At 39.7% G+C, this 16,937-nt stretch overlaps 1 protein-coding gene across 17 annotated transcripts in view; it reads left to right on the top strand.

Moving 5' to 3' along the window:
* Positions 1-16,635, top strand: part of LOC109417772 (probable nuclear hormone receptor HR3) — a 617,254-nt gene extending 600,619 nt beyond the window's left edge. For 13 of the 17 annotated variants that reach the window (XM_062850334.1, XM_062850335.1, XM_062850332.1 and 10 more), the window contains 9 exons: positions 3,655-3,823; positions 3,913-4,079; positions 4,259-4,717; positions 4,839-5,063; positions 5,267-5,370; positions 5,827-5,973; positions 6,043-6,286; positions 6,365-6,515; positions 16,371-16,635. In XM_062850334.1, coding sequence (XP_062706318.1) covers positions 3,655-3,823; positions 3,913-4,079; positions 4,259-4,717; positions 4,839-5,063; positions 5,267-5,370; positions 5,827-5,973; positions 6,043-6,286; positions 6,365-6,515; positions 16,371-16,494 — 1,790 coding nt within the window. In that variant the 3' untranslated portion in view covers positions 16,495-16,635. Of the gene's footprint in view, positions 1-3,654; positions 3,824-3,912; positions 4,080-4,258; positions 4,816-4,838; positions 5,064-5,266; positions 5,371-5,826; positions 5,974-6,042; positions 6,287-6,364; positions 6,516-16,370 lie in introns of those variants that run through there. The other 4 variants (XM_062850331.1, XM_019691920.3, XM_062850330.1 and 1 more) reach the window with 3 other exon arrangements.
* The last annotated feature ends 302 nt before the right edge of the window (positions 16,636-16,937 follow it).

Below are 16,937 nucleotides of genomic sequence, written 5' to 3' on the forward strand. Positions count from 1 at the left end.
GATGGGGTTGTACATACTAGATTCTTGCAGCAATTTCTCTTTGAACTCCTCCCAAAAATTCTCACTGTGGTACCTTCAGGAATTCTACTAGGAAAGTTCTTTCGGAAAATCTTCCGGAAAATCTTCCTGGGATTTTTCCAAAAATATCTTCGGTGATACTTCCAGAGATTTCTTCAAGGATTTATCCAGGACTTCCTCCAGAGGTTCTTCCTCAGGGGTCCCTCCAGTATACTCTTACCGATTCTTTCAAGAAGAACTGTAGGTGTTCCTTCAGGCAATTGTTAGAGGAACTTCTCTCAAAATACCCCCGGCATTACTGATTCTATGGTTTCTCTAGAAATTACTTCTATTATAGGGAATTCTCCAGATACTCCAGCTGCAATTCTTCAAACAATTCCCGCGTTCTTCCAGCTCTTCTTCCTGCAGAAATTCTAACTGTAGTACTTCAGAAATTACGATACGGATTATTCTAGAGCTTTCTCCTGGCAAAGACCCAGCAATTCTAGGCAATCTTCCTAGAAATCTTGCAGAAATTCCTTTGGTTATTGTACCTGGGATATCTACAAGGACTCATCCAGGAATTCCTCCAGAGTTATTCAAAGTTTCTTCCAGGAATTCCTCATGCAATTCCTGCAGAAACTCCTTTTGGCCTTCATCCGAGAATACCTTATATAACTCCTCCTGCGGTTCTTCTACCAATTCCTCCAGAAATTCGGACTATGATGCGTCCAGAAATTCTTCTAGTGATTCCTAAACGAATGTATCCTAGCATTATGGCTGGAATTGTTCCGGGAAATCTTTCTGAGATCCCTTCAGGACTTCATCTAAAGATTCTTCCAGAATACCTCTACCGGTTCTTGCAGGGACTTCTCTAGGTAGGGAATCGCGCCACTTGGGCGGTGGCTTCTATATTCGTCTGTTTTCCACTATAACTCAGTCAAATTTGAACCAATTGACACAACTTTTGGAATGTGGAGAGATAGGTGTAGTATCTACCCGTGTACAACATTTCAAGTCAATTTGTTCAAAATTGACTGAGTTATAGTGGAAAACAGACGAATATAGAAGCCACCGCCCAAGTGGAGCGATACCCTATTCCAAGGGTTTTTTTCTTCAGCAATTCTTCCTAGGATTTCTGCTGAGATTTCGACAACGATACATCCCAGAATTCTTCTAAGAATACCTCCTGAGATTTTCCCTGTGATATCTTCAGAAGCTCTCCGGTAATTTCTCCAAGATTTTTTATCCAAGATATTTTATCCAAGCATTCTCTCATAAGTTTCTCATGATATTCCTCCAGGAACTCCTCTGGGCCTTCCTCCAGAAGTTTCAGCTGGATTTCTCAAGCTACTCCTGCTGGGGTTCTTCCTTTCATTCCTCCTAGGATTCCTCCAGAAATTCGTACTATAATATCTCCCGGAATTCTTCTGGGGATTCTTCTAAGAATTTCTCCACCGTTTCCTTCAAGAATTTGCTGGGATTATTCAAGGCAATCTTCCTAGGAGCTTTACAGAAGTACTTTCGGGGTTTCCTCCTGGAAATTTTAAAGGATGTTTTCCCTATGATTTCTTCAAATATTTCTCATTGGATTCCTCCAGGAACTCCTCTTTTAATTAGTTTCATTTACAAGGCTTTCAGCCCTTGGCTGGTTCGCCTCAGAGCAGGGACTCCTCTTGACTATCATCCAGGAACTCTTTAAATTTGGTGGGATTCGAACCCACGATTCCGTATTCGCTAGATCGCAGTATGGCCAATTCTTTGAGTGTTACTTCGGCATGGTTGTTCTCTTTTTTTTTTTTTTAATTTCTGCGGTATTTTCATGGGAATTTAATCAGCAATTTGTTTGGATTTTTTCTATAATTTCAATGACTATTCCTTCAGCATTATATCAGCAATTCCTTTTTCAGTTATTTCTCAGGTAGTTTTATCGTGATTACTTTTGTAACTCCGAGAATTGCTAAATTGGAAATTCTGAAATTCTCAACTGGGCTTGCACAAAGAAAATCCTGTGAAATTCACGAAAAACTTCCTGACAAATTCCCAAAGAAACCACTGATTTTTTCCATCAAAATTACCTTAGAACATTCAAAGTAGTTGCCAAAAGAATTTATATAATAATTACCAGAGAAATTCTTGAAAAAAATATTAAAGCTTTTTAAAGAATTTGGCCAAATCCAATCTCAAAATAAATTTCCGAAATATATTCTATAAAAATTTCCACAAACATTCACAAAAAAAAATCGAAAAAATTCTCAAAGATTTTTTCGAAATCATCAAAGGAACTTCTGAAGAAAATTTAGAAAGAATTCCAAAAGTAATCACCGTTGCAGAATTAGAAAAAAAAACGCCCCAAGCCCGGACGGAAAATATTTTCCAAATAGGTATCCTTTACAAGGTGCTTTGAGAATTTGAAGATGATAAAGTACTCCAGATACCGTATGTCTGGTTTGGTTTCTTGTGAAATTACCGAGTAGCAAACAACGCATTATTCTGTCTATGTTTATGCTCATGGTCAATATTAGATATATCGGTAATTAGAGTACTCTCTCTGAATTTTCACAAACAAAAACTTTCCGAAAATCGCCAATAAATTATCCAACAATATCGCTAGAAACCATCGCATGTTTTAATTATTTTTTTCCGATTTTTTTTTTTGAATAAGATATGTTTCCATTATTCCTGATAATCTAAAAAATACTAAAAGATAGTTTTGAAAATTTATCAAAAACTTTTATAAACATACTTTCTGGAATATAAGAGTGCTTTTCCGTATTATTTTTATTGTTTCAAAAATTTCTTTGAGAATTTTAATTAAAATTTTCCTAGGAAATTAAAAAGAACTAAACAAGGTGCTTGCCGTATTTTTATTGGCAAGTACACCAGTAATTTTCAGACAGTAACACTTGTTTTAGAAAGACCAACAACCATATAATTTTTTTTTCAATTCAATTAAATTTTTTTGCGTTGTAGGGAATCGATTTCAAATCTTTTGGCTTAAATAGACAGCTGAATATAGAATCTACGGTTCCCAAAATACAGTTTTTGCGTCAGATTGATGAAATCCGTGTAAGTAGCAAGTATGAGATGATCTCACATTTTTTTCTTGAAAATTTTCAGAAAAAAATTGAAAAATATATAAAACAAAAAAGTCTTCCTTAACCCTTTAGCACCCAACCCCGCCTTTAGACGGGGTTTATTTTCGTTTCGCGGACAATCAATTTTTTTTATATATTTTTGGCAGTTATTAAGGACTGTCCTGTATATCTCGAAATAGTTTATGGTGCCTTTTGAAGTGTATTTATATTTTTTTCAAAATCATTGAAAAAATGATGTTTTAATCACTTTTCAGAAGTCAATGTTTATTTTGTGTCGCTACAATTAACATATTATATTTTTCCAAATCATTCTATCATAGTACAACAGTTAAATTCCCTTTATTCGCAAAATTATTTTCCCTAAAATTACACGGAAAATGAAATTTTGTATAAAAAAAATAAAAATAAAAAAAATTCAACAATAATCATAGAATCTCTAAATGTTTCAGGGTTCAAATCAACTATACAGCTCGGTTTCGGTTTCGTGTTGAACTACCTACACTATCTTATCAATCCCAGAAAAAAATACTAATAAACCATTATTCTTTTCTCCTTCCAGCGGTCAAATTCGGTCGGATGTCCAAAAAGCAGCGGGAAAAGGTCGAAGACGAAGTGCGGTTTCACCGAGCGCAGATGCGAGCCCAGAGCGATGCGGCGCCCGACAGTTCCGTATTCGACACCCAAACGCCCTCGAGTAGTGACCAGCTCCACCACGGTGGCTACAACGGGTAAGCAGAGCCCCCGAAGCTGATGAGAACAGTCCTCCCATAGTGAAATTTTCGATCTTTTTGTTTCCTTTCTTCAATAATCTTCGCAGATATGCGTACAACAATGAAGTTGGCTATGGCAGTCCGTACGGCTATTCGACGTCCGTTACACCTCAGCAGACGATGGGCTACGACATCTCGGCAGATTACGTGGATAGTACAACAACTTATGAACCTAGAAGTACGATAATAGACTCAGATTTCATAAGTGGACACAGTAAGTATCGTCGGAACCGTCCGGTAATCTCCTATTGCATGATCGAAAACTAACCCTGATCGTTCGGTGATGGGCATTTGTGTGCGAGTGTTTTGTATTCTTGAGTAACGCCATTGTAACGCGGCGTTACTCGGGCTGTACATATCAATATTCTCCTTCAATACTAACCCACCTTCCAGACAAAGACGGCTCACCAAATCATCGAGCAATAACGCTGAACGACATTCGTTTGGCACGAGTTCAACAGACTGCAACGACCACCTCCAGCAGCGGCAATCCCACTGGAGGCGGTGTTCAACAACCCCAACCGCAACAACCAGGTCAACAGCAGCAGCAGCAGTTGGCCCAGCAACAGCAGAATCCAAATCAGCAAACAGCAATAACCACGCTCCAGAGTCAAACCTCCGGCACCGCTAACAACAACAATAACAACAGCACAAATAGTACAATTATCACCATCAAGCAGGAGCAGCTGACGAGCGTGGACAGTCTGGTGGGAAGTTTCGTAGACTCGACGACCTTCCTGCCTTCGCCAACCAGTCAACAGCAGCAGCAGATGGTCAATCCCAACATGCTGCCGACTGCTGCTGGCACTACCGGACCCACCGGTATGTCCCAAACCGTTGTCTCCGGTTCAGGTGAAGTCCCTCCCCGTTTAACGACACACCACCCCTCGTTCTAACACTAATCCTCCCTTCTCTAACCACTTACTGCTGCTTCCCTCAACAACCTCCGCGGGATCATCGAAACGGTATACAGACGTGACAACAGGTAACAGCATAAGGCGTAGCGACTGTTGCCAGCAGAATCCGGTGTCCTCGGTTGGCAATGGTGGCTCCAACGGAGGAGCTGGGGCAGGTGGAGGCGGCGGTGGAGGAGGGGTCGATGCTATTGGTGGGTTGCCCCACTCGCACCACCCCAGCCAGAACACTCCGGTTTCGTTCGGCGAGGACGACAGCTCCTGTGATTCGCACAGCAAATGGGGTAATGTGTGGTGATTCTTTTTTCGTTGCACGCGTGTGGGTGTCTTCCGGTTTCTTTCCCGTGTAGATTTATGTTCGTTTACGTTTCGTTTTGGGTGTCCCTTTTCTATGGGTGCTAATCGAATTACTAACACGGAACGGAGTGTTTGGACAAACTATTTACTGATGGATGGAATTCCTTGTGTTTTTCTGTTATAATTTCAGCCGAAGGCGACATCAACGACGTGTTGATAAAGACCCTAGCGGAAGCGCATGCCAATACCAACCACAAGCTGGAAATTGTGCACGACATGTTCCGAAAGTCGCAGGTGAGTGTTCTTGCCGAAAAATGTCGTCAGGCACATCCTTACAGTTGTTGGGAATGAATGTTAGGGCGGCAGTCGTTGCTGCTAGAGACCGAGGATTCATTTTCAGATTTCATCCTCTCTCTCTCTTCTTGGTTTAACGTCCTCACTGGGACAAAGCCTGCATCTCAGCTTAGTGTTCTATGAGCACTTCCACAGTTATTAACTGAGAGCTTCCTCTGCCAATGACCATTTTGCATGTGTATATCGTGTGGCAGGCACGAAGATACTCTATGCCCAAGGAAGTCAAGGATATTTCCTTTACGAAAAGATCCTGGACCGACCGGGAATCGAACCCGTCACCCTCAGCATGGTCATGCTGAATACCCGTGCGTTTACCGCCTCGGCTATATGGGCCCTTTTTCAGATTTCATCTACCTTCTTACAAACGACTAACCCGATTCTCCTCCCACCCAACAGGACGTCACCCGCATTCTGTACTACAAAAACATGAGCCAAGAGGAGCTGTGGCTAGACTGCGCGGAGAAGCTGACGGCCATGATCCAGCAGATCATCGAGTTCGCCAAACTGATACCGGGCTTCATGCGGTTAAGTCAAGACGATCAGGTACCTATCGAAATCTCACTCCCCCAATAACTCCAACTGAGACTCACTAATTCGTTTAATCCTTTGTAGATTCTCCTGCTCAAAACGGGCTCGTTCGAGCTGGCGATCGTGCGCATGTCCCGACTGATGGATCTCTCAACCAACTCCGTCCTGTACGGGGACATCATGCTACCGCAGGAGGTGTTCTACACGTCCGACTCGTTCGAGATGAAACTGGTGGCGTGCATCTTCGAGACGGCGAAGAGCATCGCCGAGCTGAAGCTGACCGAGACGGAGCTGGCGCTCTATCAGAGTCTGGTGCTGCTGTGGCCGGGTAAGTATTCCATGGATTTTGCTGAAGTGGTGACTTCCGAAGAGATTGTGATCTAACGTCCGCGCACATTTTTTTCAGAACGGAATGGCGTCCGAGGCAATACGGAGATCCAGCGGTTGTTCGAGATGAGCATGTCGGCCATACGGCAGGAGATCGAGGCGAACCACGCGCCGCTCAAGGGAGACGTGACGGTACTCGAGATTCTGCTGAACAAAATCCCAACCTTCCGGTAAGTTTGCGAGTTTGCGGCTCGGAGAAGCATTGCAAGAGCAGGGGAAGCAGTGGTGCAGTTCTAATTGGAAATCAGCAGAAGACAAATCAATACTTCTATGTGTGCGTCTTTTGGGTTTAGAATGATGACGGAATTTTCGAAAGCTCGAAGCAGATAAAGTTATCCTAGACAATTATTGATGGATTACGATAAACAATTTGAAGCACCTGTGCAACTTCAGGTATATATTCAGTCGACTGTTTTGTGCTAGAAACATTTATCACTAATAACAAAAAATAAAGGGTCCGATTGTCCTAACGATTCTTCAACGAGAACCACTCTCAGAACTCTCAAGGATTTCAATGAAAATTTATTCAGTAGGAGTTTGGCGTAGGATTTCCTAAAACATCTTTAGAAACTTTTGAACTTCGTCAGTAAAGCTCCATAAATGTCTATAAATTGTCAGCCTTGTTAGAAGTAGAAAATTAAAAGTGTGTTTCTCTCAGATTTACCATTTTAGAATCAATACTAATTCAGTAGTTGCTGTGTTTTGGCATCATGTCTTCTTCTTTTTCATGGCTCTGTGCCCCCAATGGGCCTGTCTGGCTTCAACTTAGTGTTCTTTGAGCACTTCCACAGTTATTAATTGAAGGGCTTTCTTTGTCTGCGATTGCATGAATTTGTAGGCAACACAACGGCACACTATGCCCGTGCTTGAAAAAATATTCCCGACCGGAACATGTTCATGCTCGAGAAAATGTTCCCGACCGGAACAGGAATAGAACTCACTGTCTCCGGATTGGCGATCCATAGCCTTAACCACTAGGCTAACTAGAGACTTTGAACTAACTGACTAACTGGCATCATCATGTATAAAATACGTAACCAACAAACCTCGCGAAACTTTTGAAATTTGATTTTTGTGGGGATGCTTTACGAATTCACGCCGCGATTGTTCCAGGGATTGATCCAAAACTTTCTCCAGGGATTTACCAGGTTTTTTTTATAAAGATTCCTCCATAAATCCCTCTTGGGATTTCTCCAAGAATTTTTGTTGGGGCCGTTCAAAAAACCACGTCAAATTTTTGTTATCTCAGACCATCTGCCTCCCCTTCGTCAACTTTCGTACAGACAAAAATTTGAAATTTTGTATGGAGCATTGACGTTCGCAGGACTATCCCTTCAAAAGTCTACGTGGTTTATTAACGGCCCCATTAGAAATCCTTCAGAAATTCGTGGTGGAATTCCTTTAAAAATTACACAGATCGAAAAAAGAGTGTAAAATTCTGTGACATATGATGCACATGATTGGAGCGTGGGATATCACAGAAGTTTACATGACATATCATGTAAAAGTCATAAAATATCATGTGAAGTTCCATTATATGTCATGTAATTCAGCGTGACTCTGTTTACATGACATATAACACAAATTTACATGATGTATCATGTAAACCATCAGAATACTAAGTTTACATGACTAAACTGAAGTTTACATGACGTGTAAATCTCATTATTTTTATCTGTGTATTACTGTGGTTGATCCAGGAACTTCTTCTTCGATTCTACCAGGTGATTGAGCTGGTGTTTGGGATTTTTTTCTGGAACTTACTTCAGGAATTCTTCCGGGAGTTAATTTAAGGATTCTTTCAGACATTTCCCCAAAAATGTTTCCAGACATTCCTGTGATACCTCCAGTAGTTTTTTTTATCGGATTCCTACAGAAATTCTTGCTGGTATTCCTGTAAGTTTTTTTTTTCCAGGATTTTTTTATGGGAACTGTAGTAGTTTTTCCAACATTTTTTTTCTAGAATTACTTCGTAGGTTTATCCAGAATTTTAAAAGGGGAACTTTCTACGGATTCTTTTAGGAATTCTTCAAGTTATTCCTATTCTTTCCTTACTTCAGAAATTCGTGCTGTGAATCATCCAGGAACTTCCGCTGGGATTCTTTCATGAAATTATGCTTGTGTGCCCCAAGGATTCCTCCAGGAATTCATTCGGCGATTTATGTAATAAGCGCTTCAGTTATTCTCAAGATTTTTTCTAGGCATTCCTCCTGTGATATCTCCAAAAGTTTTTGTTAGGTTTCCTGCAGGAACTTCTGTCTGAGATGCGTTTAGAAATTCTTGCAGGGTTTTCCAAAAATCTCTACAGGAATAGTTCCGTCTCCTAGCGATTTTTTTTTCAGGATTTCTTCAGGAATTTATGCTAGGATTCATCCAGTAATTGTACCGGGGTTTTATTCAGGAATTTATCGCGGCATTTCATAAGTTTCTTGGTGAATACCAGTTATTTCTCCAGAAATTACTCAAACAATTTATGCAAGATTTTTTTTTCAGATTTCATATATAGATTTCCCTATCAGGCCTTTTCTAAGGATTTCTCGGGGGCTTATCCCGGGATTCCTCGACGATTTCTTCTTAGTGTTCCTACAGATACATCTCTCGCCATTGCTTCCGAATTTTTTCTTGTGACTTCTTCCGGAATTTCTGCATAGATTCTTCTAGAAATCATTGCAGGGATTACCCCAGGAATTACTCCCAGAATTTATCCAGGAATTATTCCAGGTATGCATCCAGGATTTAATCCAGGCATTCCCCCAGGAACTCCTCCAAGAATTCCACCAAGAATACCTTCAGGAGTTATCCCAAGAATTTCTCCAGGAATTGATCCAGAAATTCTTTCAGAAATTACTACGGCATTTTCTCCAGGAATTTCTCCAGGAAATACTCCAGGGATTTCTTCAGAATTCCATAAGGAATTTTTCCAGGGATTCCTCCAGATATTCTACCTGGGTTTCCTCCAGGGATTTCTCCAGATATTCCTCCATGAATTATTTCACGGATTCCTCCAGAAATTCCTTCGGGGATTCCTCTTAAGATTCTTCCAGAGATTCCTCCAAGTATTCCTCCGATGATTCCTCCAATAATTCATCCAGATATTCCTCCAAGAATTACTCCTGGAATTCCTCCACAAATTTTTCTAGGAATTTCTTAAGAAATTTCTCCGGGGATTCCTCCTAGAATTCCTCTAGGGAATTTATCGATGCATTTCGTCAGGATTTCCCCCAGGGTTTGTTCCAGGAATTCATCCAATAATTTCTGCAGTAAGTCCCCCAAGAATTTCTCCTCGAATTTCTCCAGGGATTCCTCTAGGGTTTATCCAAATATACCTGCAGGAATTCCTCCAGAAATTCTTTCATGAATTCCTCCACGGATTCGTCCAGGAATTTCTCTAGAAATTTATCCAAGGATTACTCCAGGGGTGCCTTCAGGAAATGCTCCAATTATTCCTTAAGTAAGAAATTTCCTCAAGGATTTCTCCAAGGATTCATCTAGCGGGTTTTCCAGGAATTTCTCCAGGGATCCCGCCAGGAATTTGTCCAGAAGTTCCTCCAGAATTGTCTCCAGAGATTTCTTCAGGAAATGCTTCAGGGATTTTCCAGGAAATCTTCCAAAAATTCCTCCAGAAAATCTCCCAGGAATTCGTCTAAAATTCCTTCAAGGATTCCTCCAGAAATTTGTTTAGCAATTCCTTCCAGGATCTTTATAGCGATTTCTTCAGAAATTTCTCCAAGGATTCCTCCCCTATTTGCTCTTAGGATGCCTCCAGGAATTCATCCAAGGATTCTTCAAGGTATACTTTCTGAAATTCCTCCAAGGATTCCTACAGGGCTTACTCCAAGCATACCTGCATGAATTCCTTTCGGGATTTCTCCAACTATTCCTTCAGGGATTGCTCCAGGAATTTTGTAGAAATTCCTCTCGGGATCTTTTCAAAAATTTATTCAGGGGTTTGGTCAGAAATTTCAGAAATCCGTTTATCATCTTTTCCAGGGATTAACCCAAGATTCTTTCCAGAATTACCTGACGATTTTTTTTAATTACTTGAACGATTTCTAGATGAATTCTTGCAAGCGATTTGTATTGGAATATTTAATGATAATTTTAGAAGGATACAGGAGTCAGGAAATTCTCTAAGAAGTAATGTTTCTTTTAACATTGAAGTACTTACAAAATATAAGCGCTTTCAGACATTTTCCCAGGAAAATTTTCAGGAATTTACCCAGAGAAGACTATTTTGTAATTCTCCTAGGGTTCTTCTTCTTCTTCTTGGCGTAACGTCCTCACTGGGATAAAGCCTGCTTCTCAGCTTAGTGTTCAATGAGCACTCCCACAGTTTTTAACTGAGAGCTTCCTCTGCCAATGACCATTTTGCATGTGTATATTGTGTGGCAGGCACGAAGATACTCTATGCCCAAGGAAGTCAAGGAAATTTCCTTTACGAAAAGATCCTGGACCGACCGGGTCCAGGGTGTCCTCCCGAAATTTCTCTAGAAAATGAACCACAAATTTCTCTAGGAATTCCTTTTTCCAGCTATTCGTCCAGGAATTCCTTCAAACTAATTCCAGGATTTTTTCAAGAATTCTAGCATTTGAAAATAATTATTCAATAATTTCTCCAGGGGTTCCCTTCAGACATTTTTACAATACAAGGACACCTCGAGGGTTAATTGATAGTGATAGTTTTTTTTATACAGATTTTCAGCTATTGGCTGGTTTGTCTTACAAGTGATAATTTCAAGGTTTTTACGAGAATACCTACAAAAATTCTTCCAATGATCTTTCCAGGAATACGTCAATTAAAATTTGTATGAGATTTAATTCTGAGATGAGTTCATGCAGTATATAGGAGTATATAAGACTGTTTTCAAAGAAATTCCGGCAAAAATGTACTCAGAACAATACAACTGAAGGTTTATTCTTAGAGGAATCGAGGAAATTTCAAGATTGCTACAGTCGAAGCTCCATGAGTTGATGTTCATGAGCCGTTGTTTTCCACTAGTCGATGGAATTTACAGTTTCTTCATTTTCCCATACTATTTTGCCCCTAGTAGTCGATATTTCCTTTACTTGATGCCTCCTTTGCTCGATGGTCCGGCAGCTTGCTGAGGGTGTGCTTCGTTTCCATTAGTCGATGAAACTCTAAAAATATCAAAACAGATTAAAGTACGATGCGCGATGTTTTGGATTCCGAGGGATTTTTTCGCATAAAACTCAACGAAAATTTAAAGTTGCACGTAGCACGGACTGTATTATTAATTTAAATTCCTGATTCATGGTGAAACCATTGGCGTAGCTAGCTTTTTCATTTCTCTCGCTCACTCTCCTAAACAAACAGGAGAAAGAGAAGGATGAAAGAGGGGGCACAGGCCCCCTCTTGCATTCCGCTCTTTCTCGTGTTTGTGTAGGAGAGTGAGTAAGAAACAAGAAAAAGCTACGCCAATGGCTGAAGCTTTAATACAAATTAATAATAATGATATAAATAATATTCGAAGATCCTGAGGGGAACAAGCCTTGATCGATCCCCAGTTCCTGGTTTTACCAACAACATTCAGGGTGCTGCCTCTTTTGTCCCAGATCCCAAGGTGTGAATGGAAATTTACGTTGAATAAATTCATTTCTCAATGCTAGGTAAGGCTATGGAACATGGATGGCTTGGTCGACCGAAAGAGCCGACGGAAGAAGATCGATAGAGGTTTTCGGAATATACGGCAGCAAATGTGTGACATCTATTTTCTCTATGGGTTCAAAAACTTCTGCAAAAACAGATTGTTTTCCCCATGATACTTGAATTCCTCAAAGAAGCACTTAACAATATTTTGCAGTAATGCAGCTAGAAAATTCAGAGGTTCTTTGGAATACCCATCAATGAATTCCTTTAAAAACTATCATTTAGATTTCATTTCTCGGCGATTAAAAAAAAGGGGTTCTACAAAGCACTGTTACTTATATAATTCTGGTTATATCAGCAACAAATTTTGAAAACGACGTATGATGAATGGTGTAGCACTGATTATACGTCGTTTTCAAAATTTGTTACTGATGTCATATTTCCAAACAAAACTAACAGAGTAAATTACATATAGTACCAGTTATGACTATAGTACCTCAAATTCGCCATAGTCAATTTCCAACCTTTAATGATGCAAATCAACAAGAAAAATAGGGATGCTTGTAAATAGTGCGAAGTGGAACCCAAATTAACAAATGTGGCCATAACTGGTACAGAGTTCCTATCATAGGCAAACTCAGTAATAAATACTAAAAGTAGTTTTGGCTCCGTTTCTATATTTTTCGTATCGATGATATTCGACGGTTTTCTTATTATTTTTGTAGAAATAGTTTTTCGTAGGTACTACGGGTGGTACTACATAGGTGCCTGTACCAGTACCCTACATACCACTTTGTTTATTGATCTTGTAAAGTGCGGCAAGCTGAGAATAGTCTCCAATAGCTATCAATATTTTTTCTTATTTTTATACATAAAGTTATGAAAAATTTCTGGGAGGGACTAGCCCACCATGTCTCTCCCTCTTGCTACGCCAATGATCGATTACCGAGTGTACCGAGTGAATGTTGAGAATAAATACTAAACTGTAACATCAGTGTGAAGTGCATCAATATGTCTCAACTTTTGACTGTTTCTTGGTTTCTTCCCAGTCTTGACAAAAATACTACACTATTATTTTATTTTACCCAACGTTTCGGTCCATTTGGGCCTTCAACAGTTACTGTGTTCTCGTCCTGTATGGTTTAGTAGAAGCAGTAACCGTCGTTCGTTTGGTTTGACCTTTCCCTCACAATTGCATCCAAATTTAGAACTCACTCTTAGAACTATTACCATTTGTTTCTATGATGTTTGGGAAAAGCATTGTGATCAGTGTATGTCGATTAAATGAACTCTTTTTAACTTTTTAATCTCTAGATACAGTAGACGTTCGATAACTGCAATATAGTAACATTTCACTTAGCGAACAAAGTTCGTTAACTGCAACGTCAGACAAGCATCAACGACCCATCAATTGGCATTAAATGTACACAAAATTCATTCGACTGTTCATTCGGGCTACCTTGGCACTCCGTTTTGACAGATAGCAGTGCGATAACTACAAATTTGTTGCACTTACCGGACTTGCAGTTAAAAAGCATTAAAGTTAACTCGTTAGCACCAAACGAACGTCTACTGTACTTGAATATTTTTCACCGATCATTCAATTGTGCTTTGACACGATTCTTTAACGATTCTTACGAGAAGCATCACTTGCAACGCTGAATTGAAAATGAGCCTGGTTTAGACTGTTCAATTGAAACGAGCATTTCACTTGCAAACGTTTCAACGATATTCAATCCAATGCAATGATGTGTTTGAACTGAGCAAAAGACTTGAGTGTTCACTTGAATGCTCTTGGATGCTTTTCAGTTGAAGCAAGTGAGATGTTTTCGTTTGACTTGATTGGAAATGTTGAAGTTTTGTTCAAATCAAGTGAGTTGATCAAGTGAGATGAATGGTGGTGTTTACACGTTCAATTTGCATTCAATTGGTTATTTATCATTGACTTGAATCAAATCAATTGCGCGGTCTAATCCAGGCATAACACAATTACAGTAGACGTTCGTTCGGTGCAATGTTTTTTAACTGCAAGTCCGGTAAGTGCAACAAATTTACAGTCATCGATGTGCCAAGTTATCCCAAATGAACAGTCGAATAAATTTTACGTTCATTCAACGTCAATTGATGGATTGTTGATGCTTGTCTGACGTTCCAGTTATCGAATGTTGTTAGCTAGGTGAAACGTAAATATGTTGAAGCTAACGAACGTCTATTGTACTGACCTTTGCATCTATTCGATATTAGGTATTAACATAGCATATGATGCAGCCTTTCCGATGTTTTAAGCGTTCCACTCACGATTCGTTCAGAAATTCCTCCAAGGACTGCCTCGAGAGCTCTTCCACAAATTCGCCCAAGTTTTTCTCTAGGAAACTATCCATAACATTTTGGCATTGCTCAAGGAAATATTCATGACATCCCTCCAGGAATTCGTCTTAGGATTTCCACCAGAAATTATCCAAGAACTTCTCCAGAATATCTTTCAGAGATTCCTGCAAGGGTTGTTCCACGTATCCCTGCAGAAATTCATTCAAGCAGTATCTCAGGAATTCTTCCAAACATTTGCTCCGAAGATTCTTCCAGCAGTAGTTCTAGGAATTCCTCGAAAAATTCCCTCGGATAATTTCTCCAATAATTTCTCTTAAAAATCAATTAGGAATTCCTCTTCTAACTATTCCTTTCTCTAAGGGTTACTTCAAGATTTCTCCGAAGATTTCCTCAAATAGTACTTACAAAAACAAAAATCCTCCAATAATTTATTCAGGAACTTCTCCAAAGGCTCGTCTAAAAACTCCTCCAACCAGTTTGTACGAATTTTATTCTTCAAAGAAGTTTTCAGGATTTCTTCATGGATTCCACCAGGAATCCCTGCAAAGAATTCTTCAGTATTGTTCCAATAGTTTCTCCAACCTAAAAGCCTACAAATTTTCTCCATTTATTCTTCCAAAGATTCTTTGATAATTTCTTCAACGATTTCCCAGAAAGTTACCCAAGCATTGCTGCTGGATTTTTTTCAGCGAATTCTCTTGAAATTCATTCATTCGGTTTCTCCAATGATAACTGAAGGAGCTCCAAGGAATGAACTGGTTTCTCCAGGAATTCTTCCTAAGATTTCTGGTTTAAAATATTCCAGGGATTCCTGTATACTTTTTTCTCTGCATTCGTTCAGGATTTCGTTCCAATAGCTGCTTGATTTTTTTTAGTTCTCCCACGGTGTTCTCCGGGATTTCTAGAAATTACCTCAAGGGCTATTTTGGAATTTAGGAGCATTATTTGGACAAAATCTTGAATAAATCCTTGAACATTTTTCTAACAAGTCTAGAATAATGTTAGGAGAAACTTCTAAAAAAAATCTTGAAAGAATTCATTAGGAATCCGTAGAATCGTTGGATGAATTCTTTAAAGTACCCTTCAGAAATCAACGAGGAATTATCAATGCCTGGTGGAACGTTAAGCAACGTTTCTTGAGAAATTCTAGGGACAATTCCGAGCGGGTTCGTATGAAAAAATATAGCGAAATCTTCGGTAGAATTCCTGGAACCATCATTAGTGGCATTTCTGAAAAACCTATAAATGTCTCCTGGATTCAGGAATTCTTACAACGATTCTTGCACCAATAACTCTGAAGATTTTTTCTTATATTTCTCCAAGTAATTTCCCAAGAATTCCCTGGGTTCCTCCGGCCATTTCTACAATAAACTCTAACGCAATTATCCAAAGGATTTAAAAAATCCTAAGATTCCTTCCTATTTTTCTAAAGTATTCATTTGAGGCTTCCTCCAAGAATTTCTTCAAAAATTTCTCTAAGGATTCACCCAGGAATTTTTGAAAAGATTCCTCCAAGAATTATTCCAATGATTTTTCCAAGAGCTCACATTCTACCAACGATTTCTCCAAGGATTCGCCTTATTTTTTAAGGATTTATCCATGAATTCTCTTATTCCTATATGGTTATATCCCATGGATTTCTCCAATAATTATCCTCAAAAGTATCTAGGAGAAATGCTTCTTGAAATTTCGGATTTCCAGCAATTCTGGGATCAATTCCAATATTCAATCAAGATATCCTATCGAAAGATTTTCCAAGATTCATTCCAGGAATTCGTTCATGAATATCTTCAAGAGTTTCTTCAACGATTCCTCCAAAGATTTTGTCTTGACATTTCTTTAAGGATTTATCTATACGGCATAGTATTTAATACATGATTCTAAAAATTTATCAGTGAATGTCCTTTGGAAACTTCAAGGATTACTCTAAAAATGAATCAGAAATTCCTCCAAGATTTGCACTAGGAATTCTTCAGTTTATTCTACTTTGAATGCCACCTGGGATATCCTCTGAATTTAAAATCTCTCTAAGCATCTACAGCACAGTCTAATCTCCATTTTCTCTATCTTCTCCTCCCTATAATTCCAGCGAGCTCTCCATCATGCACATGGAAGCGCTGCAAAAGTTCAAGCAAGACCACCCGCAGTACGTATTCCCGGCGCTGTACAAGGAGCTCTTCTCGATCGATTCCCAGCAGGACCTAATGACATAACAGGATCAACCCCCACAACCGCAGCCAGCACTACCAGTAGCATCCGCAACAACAACAACAGCTGTATCCCAACATCCAACCCAGCAGCAGCAGCTTCCAAAGCAAGAGCAAACCTCAGACCTCGTGCCGCTATCTGTGTCGGCAGTCGTTGCATCGGAACCACGTGACAACGACGGTTATCATCTCTCCGGAAGCCACCATCTAGAACCACAACAACAAGAGCAATATTTGAACAGAAGCACCCGAATGGAAACGGACGATGATGAACGGTCATCGGCGCCACCACCATCGGTTCCGGTCAGCGAGAGCAACACCTTTATCATCATCATCCAGCAGAACGGTGAAGTGGTCACCCAAACGAAGTAGGAAAAGCGAACGATGCTCGACTTCGGTTGAAGCGTTTGAGGGTGATGGGCGGAAACATATGTGTTCAAGAGAAGGGT

The sequence above is a fragment of the Aedes albopictus genome, chromosome 2 (genome assembly GCF_035046485.1).
Source record: "Aedes albopictus strain Foshan chromosome 2, AalbF5, whole genome shotgun sequence".
NCBI classification, from domain to species: Eukaryota; Metazoa; Arthropoda; class Insecta; order Diptera; family Culicidae; genus Aedes; species Aedes albopictus.